The 19745-nt window shown below is 45.0% G+C and overlaps 1 protein-coding gene across 2 annotated transcripts in view; it reads right to left on the bottom strand.

Moving 5' to 3' along the window:
• The window catches only part of nrp1a (neuropilin 1a), a 58461-nt gene that overhangs the window by 26786 nt on the left and 11930 nt on the right, over positions 1-19745 (bottom strand). For both annotated transcript variants that reach the window (XM_061093701.1, XM_061093702.1), the window contains 3 exons: positions 11542-11723; positions 4088-4315; positions 661-816 (listed from right to left, as the gene is read on the bottom strand). In XM_061093701.1, the coding sequence (XP_060949684.1) occupies positions 661-816; positions 4088-4315; positions 11542-11723 (566 nt within the window). The remainder of the gene's footprint in view (positions 1-660; positions 817-4087; positions 4316-11541; positions 11724-19745) is intronic.

Here is a 19745-nt window from a genome sequence, read left to right as displayed (position 1 = left end):
GTGCCCGGGGTGGTCTGTCCTATAGACAGATTTATGACTCCTTCCAGTCCTCGTCTTCCTTAATGAAATGTTTAGTCGGAGCGTTTTGCAAAATGGGGTTGGAGGTCAAACTCTGTGACGACGGCGTAGCATGTAAAAAGAAACCCTGAGGTTGTGTGTTAGTGTGTGTCCAGAGTGGTTACTGGTGGGGAGGCTGCCTTTTGAAGCCTGTCTGAGACCACAGTGTGTAAACGTAGCTTCTTGTAAACCCCGGGAGGCAGTTTACAAGTCTTCTCAAATGTAACACATTTCTCAAATGAAGCAGGAAGAGGTGTTTATTTAATAACTTCTAAGCCTTGTTTAAACGACGTCTAGCTGGAAATTTGTCACAATAGGACCATGAGTAGCTTCGGTAGCAGTCAACATCTGTTTCTTACTTTTAGTAATATTCCTCTGGTGGTTACTTTATTGCCCCCTAATTCTTATTCAACTACACAGCTTTAATTCACTATCCTCACAACCCAAATCTTCTTCCACTGAAAAGATCTCCCTGGATTCCGATTTAATTTGGATTTCTACCTCAATTATATAGATTTTTTTTCCTGTCTGCATTCCTTGGCTCGCTCTGCCTCCCTAACAATCCCATCAGTCTGATTTTCAGTGGTTTTTATGCCGGCTCACCCTCTGGAACGGTCCTTTCAATGACGGTGAAGTTGGCAGAGAAGCCCTCCTTAGCGATGGCACTGTCAGTGTTGATTGTTAGCGCCAGGATGCCTGTGTAGGAGATGATTCTGCCAGGAGTGTTCTGCCCACAGTACCTCCCGACGTATGGGCCGACTGGGGGGAGAAAAGAGAGAAAAGCACAAATGTCGTTACTCTGTGAGACTCGACTTAGGTTAATATTTGTTTGTTTGCCACGGCCTTGTCACACATGGGTTTTTACTAGCAGCTCCCCCCTGTAGAGGTGTAAAAACTAGTGTGTCAGTGATGCATGGCACCGGCTGCATTTTTTTGACTTGACCGCGTAACGATGCGTGAGAAAAGACTCCCAACATTCCATGGCTGCTTGCTGGTCAAACACAAAAAGAGAAAAGCGGAAGAGGGACCTGTGGTGTGGACAGGTCACGGTCTCTGTCTATTTGGTGGCTGTAAATACTTCAGACATCCCGTCCTTCCTCTATCCAAACCCTTTTTTTTTGTCATTTCCGTGCAGACTTGAGGCAGACACAGCCATGGCTGAGTGAGTTTTGTGAAAGAGACAAAAACACGTAAAGGCCGGACAGATAGACTAGAGGCCAAATTAAAGAGCAATACAAGCATGAGAGGGACATGTTCCATTGAGCAGACTGAGAAGAATGGAAAAACAGGAGGAATGGGAAAAAAAGGGGTTGAAGGTGAGAGACAGGGGAGGCAGAGGGGAGGGGAAGCATCGGGAAGGAGCGATGTGGTAACAAGGGAGAGCAAGAGAGCACAATGACCTTGCGCTATGCCTCTGATGTACGCTGCGATCCGTGCACATTTGTTAGCGTGTGCTCCTTGTTGGTGTGCAGGGAGCTGCGGCTTATCTGTGATTAGTAATGCTGTGATCAGCGGCCAGTGACAGTCCTGCCTCCCTGCGGCTTCCTGTCATCCAAAACATGCTTCTTCCAGCCCAGCTCCTCCGGGAACGGCCTCGGAGAGGTACAGGGCAGAGACTCGATGGCTGAGATTAATCTTAATAACCCAGGTGTTTGTGAGAATCCATGTGCGCCTTTAAGCCTGCCAAGAACTGGGCAGAACAAGAAAAAACACTATCTCTTGGATTATCTGCATGACTCCCCAGAAGTATGAAATGTTTAAGACCCTTGCTATGAACTCCTGTTTGTCTTTCTGGTCCTCGGGGAAGAGGGATGAGGGAGTGGAGGTTCTTCCTCCACAGAGCCTGACCAGCAGGGTGTGTTTGAGTGGTAGCGGTACAGGGAGGTGTGACTCCCCCCTGGTGCTTTGTGGAGGCTTGCCTTTGCCCGGACATCTCCTGGCTCCGCACACCCTGACAAATAACACGGCTCCAGCCTTCTGTGACAATGTTCTATCGATCCAGCAGGCACCACAGGAACCGCCTGGCAAAAGCCAACACACTTATTTTCCACCTGTGGCTTATTTTTACACAAGGCTGTCTGTCACAACACATGAAGGGTGCGATGCCACTTCAGTCCAAAGCGGTGGTGTCAGGTTTCTGCTCTGAACAGACTCAGTGTTGGGTAAAAGAGATTCTGGTCGACTGGTTCTGGTACTTTTGTGTCGCATTTTCACCTGAATCCACTGAGACATCGCAGAAATCATCGAAGTAGCACAGGGTATGTATCTCTCCCCATCCCCAAAGGTGTTTTTTTTGTAAAAACACCTTTATAATAGTGATAATAATGTGAGATATTCTCTGCTCTACAATCATTAATCAACACTAATCTTGAAAATTCAACATGTCCCACTTCCTGGGAAGATCATACAAATGAGTCACGGAACAAAGGGTCAGCTGCTGCACAGTTCCCATCTACAGAGAAGACAGAACTTTGAGTAAACTCGCTTGAAAAGGCACCTAGATTTACACTTCAACCCCATCACTTGGAGCATTGATACGCACCAGGTTGAACGCCACTCGATAAAATCCTTTCAATTTTCAGCCAGTGACGGATGAGAGAAGCTTTCATCTTGTCTGCACCCAGCGTTGGAATAGCCAGAAGAGAAGCCGAAAACTTCAAGAGGTGATTTTTCTCGCTGAGTTCAAAGCCTCATCTTGGGCTATGGGAGCATTTCTTTGAACATTGCTCCTCCGCTCCTCTCGCTCTCACCTGCTGATTTTTAGATGGATTTGAGAAATACTATATTTTATTATGTGTCTGAATCTTTCGTTGCTTTGCCCTGTTACCGGGAGAGGCTGGCTCTTATCAGGACAAAACTGGCTCAGTTCAAATTCAATAAGACTTTTTTTTCTCCTCTCCGTAGTGGGAAACACAGGGACATTTCCAGAGGAAATTCCTTTTAGAGTTATTTCCTGCAAGATCGGCCTGTGAATCAGGACGCGGAGAGGCAACAACTTAAATATCACAGCTTACATTAGACCCCGAATTCCCAAACGTACTGACACGAACAAATCCTCCGACACATTGCAGCCTGTGAAAGAGAAAAGGAAGGGCGGGAGGCCCTTGTAATCAGGAAGTGTCTGGCACTGAGCAATGACGAAGCATTACGCTCATGACGACAGACTCTTGGAGCTCGGCCAAGTCTGGCGTAGGCAGTGAGCCCACTGGCCCGGGTAATGCCATCATATAGTGTAAAGCTGTTCATTCCTTCTGGAGAGATGAACTGCTTCCCAGTGCAGGACAGACAATTTCTAAGCAGCAGGACAATGCAGCTTTTTACATCTTTCCTGTTCCACTATTGAGACAATCCCTCTTCTGTGTCTAAATTGGTGAAGTGAAGTTTGTTAATAAGTCATACCAGACCAAGTGAGGCTGTGGCAGCAAATGCCCCGAGTGGATTAATTCAACAAGGGATGGGTTCTGTTGGGTCAGATTTTTTTAAATTTTTAAATTTGGAAAATCATCTAATTTCCTCTTTCATTACAATTAGTGCTGTGCCTGTTCTAAACATGTCTGTTTGGAAAGGCTTGTTTACTTGGTCTGTGATAATGCTGGTTGCAGCTTTCTTTCGGAAACTATAACAGTGATCTGCCGTAATTTAGCCGCGGCAAGTAAAGACTGACTAGTGGAAGCTGCTGCCGCACAAAGAGCTGTTCATTTGTTTATTCAAAGCTCGGTAAAGCTCAGCTCAGTACGGAGAACCGAGTACAGGAGAATCAGGTGTTCTTGCCATTGGTGGGAAGTGCTGTTGTAATCTACAGAGCGCTAATCACCTCTTTATTAAAATGTCATTAATATTTAACGTATCACGTGTCCACATCGCACCAAATTACACTCTGCACTTCCGTGGGCAGAGTGAAGCAGATAATATGAATGGTTCTTGAGATATGCAAGCCACATACAGACAGACCGAGATAGTAGATGGAAGATAAATACATATTCATGGTTTAAATTACAAGTAAAACAATTTACTGGCACTGTTCTCTCACCTCCGGGGAAGCCGTCCCAAATCTCCAGTCTGTCATAGCGGCAGAACACACCAGTAGGGGGCGTCGGGTCCGGCTCAAGCTCAAAGCTCTCGAACTCCAAGATGATCTCGGACATCTTTGGGGCGAAGATCATGAAAGTGCAGTCCAGGTTGTTGGGGTACTTCTCCGGGAAACCGGGGGATTTTATGACGCCGCTGTTGGAGGTGAAGTTCCTGGAGCATTCGGGACCTGCAGGAAGAATGAAGGGAAGAGATGAGAGAGTGGCGGAGATGATTCTCTTGTACGGCTATTGGTTAGGTGATCTGTTGTGGGTGACTTTGTGTGGTGGTTACTAAGCAGCGCTGCCTCCCATCTGGTCTTTTGAGTGGAGGACAGTTTACGGTCCACAGAAGGACCACCTTGATGGCTTCATCTTTTCACGGGAGTCAACATCTGTGTCTCAACTCCTCTCACTGTGGTTTTGAACATTTTCCCCCTCCCTTTTCACAAACATCAGACTGTTTCCTCACTGTTTCTGTTGTGTGTGCGTGTGTGTGTGTGTGTGTGTTAAATCTGTTACTCCTGGAACATCTGGAACACGAGCGTAAACATTAGTGAAAGGCCTCAATCACCAGGAGCAGGGAACAATAAGTAAACAGTTTGATTTACGGTGGAAAAACTTTTCTCTCTCTCCCTCCCTCTCTCTTTCTCTCTCTCACACAGACACACACACACACACACACACACACACACACACACACACACACACACACACACACACACACACACACACACACACACACACACACACACACACACACACACACACACACACACATTCAACAGGACCAGTCTGTGAAACATATGAGTGGTGCTCAGGCGAAATTACAGTGTCAGTGATGGAAGGCAAGGGCAATGACTTTGCATCAACATACATACGCACACTTAAACACACAATTTCACACGAGGGAAAGTCAAAATATTTATTCACAGCTCTCCAGGGAGCTGCCTTTTAGCTGATGAGGAGCATTAACACATTTCCCACGTTAGCCACTTGTCAGAGCATCATCAGCGCAAGATTATGATTTGAGAATGAGTGACACATGAGGAGGGAAAAAAACTGATGCTAGCAGCTGCAGGGAATGACACATAAGACGTGTTCACTATGCAGACTCCAGCACTGGTCCAGAGTGTTAGGAAGCCAGGCTTTACACAAACACACATACATACAATGACAGGAAGGGAAAAAAAACAAAACAGGAAGGCAATTATTTGGAGCCATTAGTGGCAGAAATGTGCCCAGCATAATGTCATAATGACATTTTTATGCTACTCTGACAGCCGGCATTATGAGTGCAGATGGTGCCGATCAAGCAAAAATTGCAGGGAGTTATCGCCAGATAGAGCTGCTGTTCTACAGTCATTGCTGCATAAATGAATGTGGCAAACTGCTTTTTCCACTGTCATTCAAGTATCTCGCTGGGCCCCTAATTCAAGACCATCAGGCCCACTTCAGCCTGTCCACCAGTGGAGTGAGTGGAGTGAGTGAAAGGAGCGAGAGCCATTTGATTTTCTTTCTTCCCAAGTTGAAAGCCACAGCGAGCGGCATTTTTGACTCAAAAGAGAATTGACATTTAGTGCAGCGGCTAAAGTGTGGTTTTTTAGAACAGTGGGCACCATTAATTTTGCCGCTTCCCCATGTATTTACCCCTGGAAAATAAAGAGGCTCTGCTCAGAGAGAGAAAGCACGAGAGAGAGAGAGAGCGTTCCCTTGGATTAGCGGGTGGACGGACGCTGCAGCTCTGCACTTCATCCTCGCCATTTTTGGGAGAAATGTCAGCCAGCTTTAGGGGGGAAAACAACTACAGATGCAAGAAGCTTCTTTGAAAAAGGCGCCCGTGGTTCTTAAGTGCTCGAGACAGCCACGCTATCCAAAATGCAATTTAGTTCAGAGTGTTGAATTTCCTGTGGCTATTGGCTCACAACTCCGCTCTCCGTCCATTTCATCAGCCCCCACCTTGACCCTTATCTCAGCGCAGCAGCTGACCAGAACAGATTTGGTCTTGAGAAACTGTTCCACTGTGAAAACCTGTGAAAATCCAAGCACAAGACTGGCCCGAATACTAATATTCCATCAGTATTACCTGCAGTATTTTATAAGATTTTGTAGTTGGCAAGGATAGGATAGAGTTGAAAGTATGCACAACTTAATTCAAAGTTAACTTTACATGTCTAACCATTACTGTTACGCCTCTGAATGCTTACGACCGAGGCCGAGCCAAGGATACACTCCACTATTGTCAAATTTCGTGTGTCTCTATTAATACTCCGCCACCCCGAGAAAACGACAGAGCGAAGACATCAGAACAAAATAGAGTGGCAAGAGAAGACAGAGCGCTCTGGTCATTCCCACCGGCGAGATAATCATCCGACAGATCTCTTTTATCTGGCGTCTCAACACGGGAGGGCTTTCGTCCCCGGCTCCCCTCGCTACAACCCGGATGCTTTGTGCTGATGTCTGTGTGAGAGGCATTCAGTGATAGCGGTCACGCTTTTCAGTGGTGGGGTCTTGTGTGCTTGCATCTTTGTTGGGACAAATATGTCCCGGTTGTCAGCCAAATGCCTACTCCTCGCCCCTCACTCAGTCTCTGTCGCTGTTCTGGCGGATTCATCACCTCGACAGCGAGACAGGGTTTCAAATAGAAAAAGGGTTTTGTTACAATGACAGGTCGGACTTCACACACACAAACACTGGCATGTGCCCACTGGTCCATGCACTGCTTTTAAACAAACAGCAGCATTTACGACGGGAGAGAAAAAGAAGTAACCTTGAACGCACAGCATTTACCGTCAACCTCCAAGCAGGCGCTCTAACGTTAACTTCTGGCCGTAATGGATTCTTTTAACTCGCATTTATGTCGAGACCTTCTGCTCAGGCGGGGGGGGGGGGGGGGGATAAACAAATGTCAGTCCCTCCCGCTCTCTGACTGATTAGAGTTTGTTTAACAGGACAAGTTGTAGCCGGTAAAATGGTATTTAATGGAGATCTGATTTCAGTCTTTCCAAGTGTTGGATATTTATTATGCATTTTAAATAAATATGGTTTTGGCATTAAGGGAAAACGGCGCCTTTCAACTGTTAGTCTCCTAGATGACTTGTCCTCTATGTCTCTATTAAGCTGTTGCTCTAAGTGCTGAGAGCAGAGACCGGACGTTCATCATTAGAACAACACAGCGCCAAGGAGCAGGCGTTAAATGTGACAGCCTCTCGCTATTTTCATTTTTAAAACTCTCCCTCTTGCACTGCTTTTCCACATATTCTCTCTATTTTTTCATCTATTCATCCCTCTCTCTCTCTCCACAGTCGGGGGTTATTAGGGGCCGGAGCCATAGGGACTGAAGGTGTTGTTATTGGACTCCTAAGTAAATCACCACTGTTTATATTCCATGATGCTCTCTGGCTGATCATTAGCCCAGTTCACCCCCCTTTGCCCTCTGGCATTCACCCCCTGTTACCACACCACTTCTCCTCCGCCCTGTACTCATGCCACGCTAACGGGGGGGATTAATCGCCGGTGAAGAATTAACTCTTTCAACACTAAATCAAACATTAACCTGAAGCCTTTGGGTTGTCGGCCATTCACACAGATTGGAAGGTCGGTTTACGTTTATCCCCTCACACACCCTGAGGCTTCTGACATGGTATTTAGTGCATTGACTGCGCCGGGAACGTCACCCACCCCCCCACCCCATCAAATAAGGGATGACACAGTGCTGTTGGGATTCTGGGGCAGGGGAAGGGGGCTGCAGTCTCCCTCCGGCTCCCCTTAAAGAGATTTGTTGTCTTGGGTTTCCATAAGGGCTGCGTGTGTGATGACAGTACTTCTCCATGCCAGATGTGACCTATGCCATCAGGGCGTGCCGTCCATGAAAGCAGAATGTACCCTCTTAGGCCCCACCAAACACACACACACACGCATAAATATACACACACACGCACCTTGACAGTGTTTTCACAGGTGTGTGCTCACAGTAAATGTGCCCGCATCACGATGACATAATAAACAGCGCTCCTGTGTGAAAGATTGTGTTTTTTAGTGCAAGGAGAAACACGATAGCTCTGCCACCAGCAGTCATGCTGAGTAATAGTGAGGAGACGAAGATGAGCCTCAGTGTGTGGAAGTGGGAGGAAGGGGGGCTCCCAGTGGCACTATCTCTGCCTGGTCGCCCACTTCAATGGGCCCTCTGATGTGGCTCTGAGCTCACTGCAGGGCTGTAAAAGAAAACATGTGCTGTGTATGCATGAGTATACTGGAGAGGATGAATGTGTCCAGAAACATTTCAAGTGAAATCCTTTCAGATGATAAGATAAATAGAAGGACCATGATTTTGATGGGAAGCAGCCATATTGCTGGTTGTTGTTATGTTCTTACCAAGAAGGTAGAGTTTTCAACCCATGTCCATTTGTTCATTGGTTGTTTGGTTTGTTTGTAAGCAAGATTACACAAAAACTACTGAATGGTTATGGGTCAGAAAATAACCAATTTTGGTGTAGATATGCATCATAGGGCAGATCCAGGAATTCATCATTTATCCTTGATATATATCCTTGATTTCTTAAAGAAGAATAATTCATGGATCTTGATTAAAAAATATTTTGGTGCACATCCATAACAAAAATCTGGATCTAGTGAATTTAAATGTGGCTTCTTATGGGGACTGTCGGCCCTTGGTGGAGATATGTGAGTGCCATTCTAGTTCCTAATGTTTTGTTTACATTTTTAAATCAACAATTTATTATTAATTGGAGGTGGTATGCCAAAAAGAAACACAAACACGGCTTCAAATATCCCTCACTCTCCGACCCATCCCTTTTCCCCATCTCTTCCTCCTCTCCCATAATCTCCCTCCTTCCCATCTCTTGCCAGACTTCAGCCAGTGGAGCGAGGCTGCCAATTTGCAGGCTATAAAATAAATAGCCCATGCTAATTAAGATGGTTGGATGGGATTGAGGAGTGGAGTGGGGTAGAGACTGATGTGGAAGTGGCCATAGAGAGCCGCAAAACAACCTGTTCTCTCCCAATTAGACACTTTGCAGACTACCGCTGATGAAAGCCAGGGCTACGAACGCCAGCATGTTGAAGTGTACGTGTGTTTTAAAGTGTGTTTACATAGTTTACAGCTTGCAAACATTGGCGTGTGATCCCCGATTTGAGTTCTTACATATGTTTGCTTTGTGCATATATCCATCTTCCACATGACCTTTGCTTGTCTCAAACCCAGGATGGAAGGTACTAGCAGTGCCTGAGGTTGATCTCCAGGCCTATAATCACAGTGATAAACAGCCTGCATCTTTTCTTTCTTTTTTGTTGTTTTGCTTGGAATGCATGAGCGCGCGCCTCCCGTTCCTCCATCCGTTATCAGGCCATCTGTGTGCCATCATTAACGTAACATGTGTTAGCCAACACAATGTTTTCCCCGACTAATACACTGCTTGTTGATAAGCTGTGCTAATAAACTAGCTTTGTATCTCTCTTTTTGCCTGGTACTCGCTCTCTATGCCTTATTCAAACAGAGCTTTTAGCTGATCTCTAAGACCAGCTCTCTTCAAGGCAGCAGTTAGAAAACAGAGTGAATTCAAAGCATAATGAATGTCTAGATCAACTAAGGAAGCAAAAGAAGTGGGAAAAAACTTTGTTCCAGGGTTCAATCTCCTGCAGCCCCAATTTCCCATTGGATTCAATCAGCAAAAAAAAGCTGATTCTTATAGATTTAACTCTCTTGTCCTGACTTTCTATCTTCTATCCACACGTACGTTCATATTTAATGCCAGATCTGTATTTCCTCATATCTACACATCCGACAACTGTGTTTTTTTTATTGCTACTGGGCCCTTACATGCCTCACTTATGAACAGCTTTGACTAATAGATGAGAAAGGGAAATACCAATGCTAAAAATTAGGGAAGAATGTGGTAGATTTAACCGGACTATCAAGGGGAACGAGGCAGCGTTGATGAGTTTGTGTGCGTCAGGGGTGGAGTGTCACTTTGATCTCGTAAATGGACCCACACTCCACCAGCTGCCCTGCCGCGATGGAGACACACACGAGCCCAGACACACAAACACACGGCAAGGCAGACGCATGCGAGCCCAGATTAAAAGGAAGGAGGGACCTTGCAGAGTCATTCATCTTGTCTCCGAGGTCACAGGGGCCGTCTTATGGAGCGCTGCCGAGGTTAATTAATGAAAGTGGAGTCTGTGGCACCTGTCTGCCTGCTAGTCACTCTCCAGATATGTGTTGTCCTCCTCCCGCTTCGTTTAGTCCAAACAAAGCAGGCAGCCAACCAACAGGGTACTCCCTCGTGTTATGCTGTGTTCTGATAAGATAGACTTCCCCTGAGGAAATGTGTTCTTAATTATACACGATTCCCAACTAGAAGAACCCAGAGGTCTTATTTTTAGGATTAGGATGAAGGAAGGAACCTCAGGCTACGTACATACTTCTATATTTATGTCTTGGCAATGGCATCCTCATCCATACAAACACACCTAAAAAACGCACATTACATGACAACTGGCGGCATGTGTGGGTGTAAACAGGAAATGATGGAATAATAGCTCATCTCCTACACATGTAACCTTAGGGTTGTTTTCTTTCAAAAGGTGGTTTTGTGATAAGATGCCGCCGAATCAGTGAAGCCTACGTCATGACCGAAAAGACCCGATCAGCAAGTGGGTGTGAGTGTCTACGTCATCGTTTCTAAACATCTCAGTTTCTGTTCGTCCAGACTAACACAAAGTTTTCAAACTAAAACGGATTCTTCTCTGTTTTAGCGGCTAAACACATTTTGGAGTAGTTTGGATGCCAGGCGTGTCTAGAGTTGATATGTTTTCTCAATTCCATAGCAGAACTCAGAAAACAAGTGTATTGCTGAGTCCACTGATCTCACTTTCTCCAGAACCAGCTGGTCATTAGTTATGGTGACAGGTTCATGTCCTTGCTGTGTGAGTCCTAACCTGCCATCTGACGATAAACCAACACTCCACACAACATTAGTTGGATCACAGCTTAGTGAATTATGTCCTTGCTTATTGTGCAATAATTCACACAAAATACAAACTGCTACATATTGTCTGCCATATTGCGAGCGCATAATTTGATGCTCTGGTGCCTTGACTAAATCACAAACAAACCATAAAAACCCATTATCAGAACTTCATATTGTATCCTGCTCTGTTTGTATGATGGATTCACCTAAAGTCAAATCATACTAATATTCAAGAGAATGTAATATTTTGTTTTTGACCATCACCCGTCTCTTTCTGTCTCTGTACCGTGTAACATAGGATTCTTCAAGTAGAAATAAGGAAAGCTATTTTCTGTCCCATGGAGTTATGATGCTGTATGTACTGTACTGTATATGTATTAGATAGCTGGGATTGAGTGAAACTTCATCCGTATGAATCCACCCACCTGTCTTGAAGATCTCATATCGGATGGAGAAACCTGCTCCATGGGTCTCGTAGTCCGACACAAACTTGATGAAGAGCTGGTTTCCCGAGGAGACGACCGGAGATGGGGCGATCTTCCCGCAGTACTTTCCCACCAGCTGGCCGCTCTCGTCCACGCCATCTCGCACCTCGATGTAATCATATCTGAAGAAGAGGAAGAGAGGCAACGTCAGTCCCAGGGTGCTTTCCACAGCATATTCTCTTTGTTTTCCTGTCCTCTTGAAAAGTTACATTAGTTGGGAATTAGAACATGACTCGTATGTTGTGTATACTGTGCAGGTATGTCACTCACACACACCCACACACATGCATTCATATATGCAGGAGCACACACACACAGAGCAACATAACATATTGTGCAGGTAATGTAGTGGAAATAAAACACTGTGTACTAATGAGGTCTCAGGTTAAAACTGTGAGAACAGGTGGGCGGTTTTGATTTCATCGACTTGACACACACACACACATACGCACATACACACACACACACATAGGTCTTGTACTCCCGACAGTGCTGAGGTCAGGTTTATGTAACAGCTTTAACTACTGAACTTCAGTTGAACAGTTGTTTATGTGTTACTTAACCTCAGGACAACTCTGACAGTGTGTGTGCGACTGTTCTTGAAGAGACTATGAGAGAATCGAGAGTGATTATATTTTGGCCTTTGGCTTAGGATGGTGGTGTATAGACAGAGCAGGTGGTAAAGCTATTTAAACACACACACACACACCCACACAGAAACATCACATTCAAATGGAATGTCAGACCTACGGCTATTGGAGGGAGCAGCCGCCTAATTGAGTTGTCGCAGAGTTTGGGAGCAGAAGAGGAAAACAGCTCTGAAATGAGACCGGGAACGGGAACTGACGCACGCACTCAAGCACACGCAGACAGAATCTAGCACGCCAACCAAGATTGCAGAGGAGAAATGAGAGTGACTATCAGTGAGGGTGGTCCAAACAGCCTCTGGTTATCACTGTATATGTTTTCAGGCAGTTATTAAGAGGGAACATAAAGTGCAGGACTTGGTTGTACTCCAGCGCCTGCCCGTGTGTGTGGGTGTTTGCACGATGATTTAGATGACTTTTCCGTGCTGTGTTTTGACTGGGAGTGACGAGGCGAGCGCCCCTCTCACAGCAGATTCTGGTTCAGGTTTCCATGGATCCTAATTGCCCATAGCGTCTGTTCACGCCAAGTTTTCAGCTATGCACGCTACCTATCAAACAATTTCCTGCCCAAACCCTGATGACCTGCTGCCGCCCACCTCCATCTTCACCAGAATTCAGTTGAAGAAAAAAAGAATATGCAATCCACACATAGTACTACATTAATACATTTTAATGTATGTTAAGTATAATGTGCAACAGGTGAGCAGGCACATTTAGTCGTACAAATGCGCCTTCTGTTTTCTCCGAAAATATGTGCCCTATGGGCAAAGGGGCCTATTTTCACAGTTTTACTTGATTCCTAAATTACCATCAAAACATTGCGCCTCCTTAACGATTCTGAACTCACTTAATTCACAGGATTTTCCACAAAAAAGGCGATTTACACTTTGAATGATGGCTCAGGGTGGGTGAGGTCCCTGAGGTGGGCCTCGACATGTCTCCACATGCACCAATTTGGACTTTTTTCGTATGAAAATGGTTTCCTTCACCTGCTTCAAATTCAGTGAACAGAAACTAAATTGCCAGAGGGGATTTGGGGAGGTGGGGAATTATTACGGCCTGTGGTGGGAGTCAGCAAAACCGGGGGAAAGACAGAGTGTAACTAAATGTGGAGTTGGACATAAGAGACAAATGTTGCAAAGAAGAACGGGTGGATGGATGACTTCTCTCATCTTTCTGTACAGTGATCTGAGGTGATATGAAGCTGTCAACTTGCAACATGAGTCTCCTCTTATTCGTTGTCTCTTTAAATATCAGCGCCTCAGGTTGAAGGATTGGTTCTGTATGTGGCAGGAGAACTGCAGTCTGTAAATCCAATCCAACGACTGCCTGTGTGCCCTGATATATCCAGATCCAGTCCGCTCATACAGATATTCAAGCTGCATTACAACTTTCATCACAAACTGGAAATATATAGCTCCCTCCACTTCAGTTCAAACTGCTTAAAATCCTTTAGGAGCCCAGTCCTTTCATTTCTGTTGCTTGCTCTGTGAAATCCCCTGCTTGAGTTATTTGGCTTTTCCCTCGTTGCTCTTTGCTGGGATTTCAGAAGCACGGCCTTCACAAGTACCACTTTGTTTCAGCTTCTTTATCAGCTGCAGCTCTGTGAAAAATGTACTAGTTTCACATGGTGTTTACAATGTTATCCTCCTCCACGGCTTCACGGCTTAACGGCCAGGGAGGTTCTCATTATTTAGTTTAAAGGCCTCCCCTGAAGCAGGGATCGTGTTTCTGCTCTAATGTTGTCATTGTCGAGTTAAGTCACCAGTTAAGTTTTTTACAGTCAAAATTGAATTAAAGGTATTTTTGCATGTCTTATGTTACTGTCTGCAATAAATGGGCCAGCATTTATTAAAAAAGATTCCAAAGAGATGCAGCAGTAAGTTTTCTTCCCCAAATTGTTTCTGTTGGTGAAATCAATTCCCTCTATGCTCCTCCTCTCAATCTTCTACTCTTCCTCTGCTCTCCTCCTCTCCCTCTTCTACTCTTCCTCTCCTCTCCTCTCATCTCCTACTCTTTGTCTTCCTCTTCCTCTCCTCCACCTCTCCTCTCCTTCTCTCGGTTCACAGCTCACAACAGAGAGCATCAATCTTTCTGCGGGTCTGCTCTGCTCTATCAGCAGACTTATAATTCACCTCAGAGCCTCGGTCTCTGCAGCTATCTGAGTCCTCCCCTGCAACTGCCAAAAGCTGAGCATTGCCAGACGACTAAAAAATTGATGCTAAGATCCAGCGCTGAGATGAAGAGGGAGAGAAGAGCAAGCTGCAGTACAGCTGAAGGAGCTGAGCAAATGTTTATGTGATTCTGTTGTTTCTGTGCACATATGCATGATATATGTGCAAACGAGTGTGTGAACAGCTCCTAATCATATGTGTGCATGTGGACAGAAGCCAATCGGCTCATGCTTTCATTTAGCCGGTCTTCACAGAATCTTTGTTCACCATCCAAACGAGAGAAATAGTCTCATTGTTGCCTCTGTCAACTCGTCACACCTCCAGAAAAGCTGTTTATTGCATTTTCACCCTGGTGCGTTATCAGCACGCATGGTCCTCGTAAAGGCGGCACCGGAGGAGACAGGATGCAGATGGAAGAGAGAATATGCCCTGGAGAGGGGGGGGGGGGGCGGTCGTTGCAGCGCTCTAAGAAAGACGACACCTCTAAAACATCTCTATTTGTGACTAAATGACTGGTGTGTGGGACAGAACTCCCGTGGTTCTGCACCAGTAGGTCCACACACTTTATCCAGGCCCTTATCATCTGGAAGACATTATGGGAAACGCTTGGCGTGGCAGTTTGACGCCTATGAAAAGCTCCCCTGTTGCCAGTTGTGTTAAATGTAGCTCTAATCCTTTTCTCTTATCACCTGTGGGGACTTGCTTCTAGGGTTGGGAGTCTTTGGGGGAAGACGGAAGATAGTTAACAATCTCCAAAAGAAGTACAAGAACACGGCCTACTTGTAAGCCCCGCATGGTCCCAAACTTTTGGGTTTCTGCGTCTTAACTATGTCCTCCTGTCCTGTCAAGTTAAACTAAGATTCTCAGGGGCCTGTGTGGTGATTTTTTTTATGCTGCCGTTGTTGTTCTTATACCTCATGACAATAGAATCCAGTTAAGCCATGCACATATTTATCTGTCTCGTCTGCTTTGGGTGTGGGTGGGCCTGTCAGCACACCACAACACACATGCACAGATGATTACACACACATACAGTGAGCCACCTAACACACTGCTAATAGTCAAAACGGTTTGCCAATCCAGTGGGGAAATTAAGAGGGAAAAAAAAAGAGAGCGGGGTTGGGGGTGATGCAGGGCGGGGGGGCGGCGGCGAATGTAATTCTCTACGACCTTCGCTTCACCGATTCAAATGTATTAGCTCGCCGTCTTTCTTCAGGCACAGAGAGAAAGCAATCCGCCAGTGTCAAACGAGAACATTAGCCCTCATTGCGAAGCCAAAGAGAAGGCGACAAACCACTGGCCTAACAATATAACAGTTATATTGCCTGAAGCTTTCCCATGGAAATAATCTGTCCTCCCTCTATAAATGTCTGCTTGATATGGTTCTACAAAAGAAATACAATCTGAGGCAATGGAATAACGCTATGACAGACTGTATAAGCCTCAAACAGTTGGTTAGATTTCTTAATCAGACCATTTATAAGCTCAAGCATTCTGTGGAAAGCCCCAGAACAAGAGCTCTTTCTGTGTCATTACTCTCTTGCAGCGCTGAGCAGTGTGTAGAACAAATGCCTCACGCATTTCTCTGGCATTCTGTGTTTTCTGTGGCTGTCACGGTTTAATATTGCTGTTGCATGAAAACATGTCACCTGCAACACGTCAAAACATCTCCAAGTAACAAAGGTGGAAAGGCCTGAACAACATGCTTGGGATGGCTGTGGGAGGCCCATGGAGGCTTAGCAGGATAAAAGGACCTTGTTGTCAGCTGTCAGAAAACTCCAGCCGGAGACTTCAGGTGCTAATGAGTTCCCGCTAACAAACTGTCATTGGGGCTCCAGGAAAATATCATTAATGCTTGTACAATGGGGCCCGAGACAAGCTGATCTGCGACTTACTTTTTCCAAGCCTGGAGGGGACATATCACTGGAATAAAATGGTCTCTCTTTCTCCGCTTTCCCTCCCATACTGCCCCCTCCCCTTCTTGCATGTGACATTCATTAACCCGAACTAGAATAACAAGTCCCCTCTTCCTCCCCAGAGCCAGTCCAGTTGTAATGACCCAAACGTCGGCTTGCCTGGACAGACGAGGAAGAGCTAAATAAACGGGGTAGTTATCCAGGTCCAAGCTAAAAACATTAACCCCAGTGGTAACCCTTGTTAAGTTTTTTTATTGAAGGGAGAGACCTCGTCATAAACCCGCTTGACCATAAGGCGTGACAAATTTGGGAGCTTTTTTAAGCTATCAATCTCTGCACTGATCTCTACTTCTGAATCCGCAAAAAAGAAGGCCACAGAACGTGCCAACCCACCGAGCAGGATAAACCACCAACCAATCAGAGCTGATGGGTTCAGAAGTGGTTCCTTGTCAGTGAGGGGAGAGGTTCATGATTGCTTTGCTCACCGCCTCCCTGCCACATGGATGGATTGAAGTTAAAAAAGAAGGATGAAAAGATGTAGATTACACGCCCAGACGGCCCAGCTGCACCCGCTCAACGTGCCTCTTTGGGTGTCACCCCCACACGGCGAGAGTCAGATCTGTCATATTTTTAGATATCGTGGCTGGTTCTGATTTTGTGGCGGCCTCGGCCACACGTTTGTGGAGCAGTGTCGCTTTCCCAAACAGCAATTATCATTAGCATTGATGGATTTAACATGCCTCCATCCATTAGCTTTCCTAATTACACTGTCGAGAGGTCTGCTGTCGCCAACAATCAAATTAATGAATTTGGCTATTTAGGCTCAAGTATTGCATCCCTCTCCCTCTGCAACATGCACCATACTCATTTATTCAGAAATATAAGGACAGATAGACAGAGGGAGGTTTCTACCCTGCGGGGGGGATTTTCTGCAAGTCGTGACAAATAGGTCACAATAATGGGATTATAGAAGTGAGAGTAAAAGATAAAAGTCGGGATCAAAAATGCTCTCTGTTACTTAGCCATGTGTCTTATGTGGCCCAACACAGCTGACTTGAAGATAATCAAAGGTCTCATTATTTTCTTTTAAGTGGTTGACTGGGTTGAAACAAGACTGTTTGTTGTGAAGCTTCCAAAATGTGTGATTCCTGCTCCCAGATAACTACCTCGACTGCATTTATCAGAAAGATCTTTTTGCTGAAGCAGGAAAAATCGTATTAACCCCCAGATGACAAGAACAATAAATGGTTATAAAGCTGCACAGGGTATTTCTAAATTACATTCTTTTTAAGAAATGTTCAACACACGGAATGTTAGTTTCTTTATAGAATACCTCTAAAGTAAATATAAGACCTCAGCATGTATTTATGTGTTGATGAATGCAGTACAAAATGACAAGCTCCCATTTTGATTATATTATTATTATTATATTCTTCTTTTGGATTTTTAGGTAAAAAATACTTCACTGCTGATGTAAAAAGTTCAACAGACTGGAAAGCTGTTTATAATAGCTACAATGGTAAGCAGGGTTGGGAATATCCCAAGTAGCCACAAATTCCTCTCCTATCGCACATCTTCTTATCATGAATACAGCGAGAATAAGTACAATAAATTTGAAAACTGCCTTTGGCAAAATGGAAATACACTTTTATTTTTTCTCTGCTCAGTGAGTTTCAGAAATTAAATTGCGTGGCATACAGCAGCGCTCCATATGTATCTATCTTAGTGTGCAGATATGAATATTCAGGCTGGGAATGTAGGATTTTTCAAATGAAACCACAAATCCTTGGGCTAAATTTCTAGAAACACTTCTTAGAAGTTAAGCCACAGTGACGAAATGGCCTTATTATATGTGATTTTGAGTGAAAGCCGTTATGCAATATGTCAGTGCTACACCCAGTTCTAAAAAGCTTTAACATATTAAAACAACAGAGCCAGAAACTCTGATTCAACTTACAAAAGGCCAAAAAAGAAAAGCAGGAAATTGCCATGAGAAAAGTACAAAGAAAGAAAGCAACGCAATAAGATAGAAAGGGATGAAAAGGCCTGTGTGTTTTCTGAAAGAGGAAAGAGACAAAGAGAGGGAGGAAAAGAGAAACACTCCAGCCCATTTCTGGGGCCATTACAGGAGGGAATGGCTCCCATTTGTCCCACCTTGACATTTGAGAGGATCTTAGATTACACAGGAGAGGAGGGCAGGCAGAGGTGAGAGAAGAGAGACTCCTCCACAGTGGTCTGCAGCACGGCTCAAATGATGCTTCGTCGTCACAACAATCAGAGGTCAAGGATAAAAATAACAGGGCACTGGTAGAAAAGGGGACAATGTGGTATATCGGACCTGATACTGTCTTTTAAACAAACTGTCCCCTCCCCGCTCTCGTCACTTACTTCCTCTCCGAGGCTCCTGTGGGACTCAGTTGCAGGGATACATGCACGGCCTGCACAGAGGGAGCACAAGGCAGCCTCTACCAGACGGACTGTATAATGAAGACTCAGAGCACCCATAGCCTACATCGCAGTTCACAATATATACGTATGAGAACTTCTCATAATATTACACCCTCGCCCAGGAGTGGCAGTCGTGATATTATTTGGCACAGCTCCCATGTGAATCACCTCTGAGAAACAAACCATATACATACTCTGATGGCACAAATCATCATGACGCAACCGGTGTAAACCAGCGAGCACTACCTGGAGATAACAATGCAAAAATCTTCATTTAAGTGCTATTATCAACACAGTTGGGACAAATTAGTTGCCTTGTGCATATAAATCCATTCTGCCTGTAGCAAATCAAACACAGCTATATTCATTCATTCCCATTACAAACTAAATGAAAGTTGTGAAACAAATAAATCCCTGTTTAAAGCTCAGTTAATCATCACATGAGCTGCTTTCAGAATGTTCGCACAATGGAGTCCATAAATTCTCCGGAGTTTGCCTTTCGAATATGAACAACACAGGCAGGGGATTCTCTGGTCAGTCGATGCACCCACTCACTGCGCAGTGAATCTTCAGGAGATGGGCTGGCAAGGGGGCTGGCAGAAGAAACTCCAGAGAATGTCCAGAGCAACTGCCTCCAACATTTTGCGATGTCACATACGACTATCTTGAAATTATCTGGAGTTACCTTTTAGAAAAGACCTGAATCATGACGCTGATCGTCCAAGAGCAATATCACATTTATTTTGAGTCAAGCATAAAAATGAAGGTTCTTTCAGGTTATCACAGGATATCCTGTTCATGACTACATGTGTAGGATGCACATGATTATGCTTCATTGCACTGGATCCATGTGACAAGAGGGAACATGAGGAAACATGTGCATGGCCATAAACAACCTTGAGCCAGTGACCCAATGAACTTGGCATGGGACTTGGATTAGCCGAGTGAACGCTAAGTGA

Source organism: Limanda limanda, chromosome 20 (genome assembly GCF_963576545.1).
Source record: "Limanda limanda chromosome 20, fLimLim1.1, whole genome shotgun sequence".
In the NCBI taxonomy this organism is placed as follows: Eukaryota; Metazoa; Chordata; class Actinopteri; order Pleuronectiformes; family Pleuronectidae; genus Limanda; species Limanda limanda.
The sequence above is the reverse complement of the archived record's forward strand: the minus strand, read 5'-3'. Positions and strand labels throughout refer to the sequence as shown.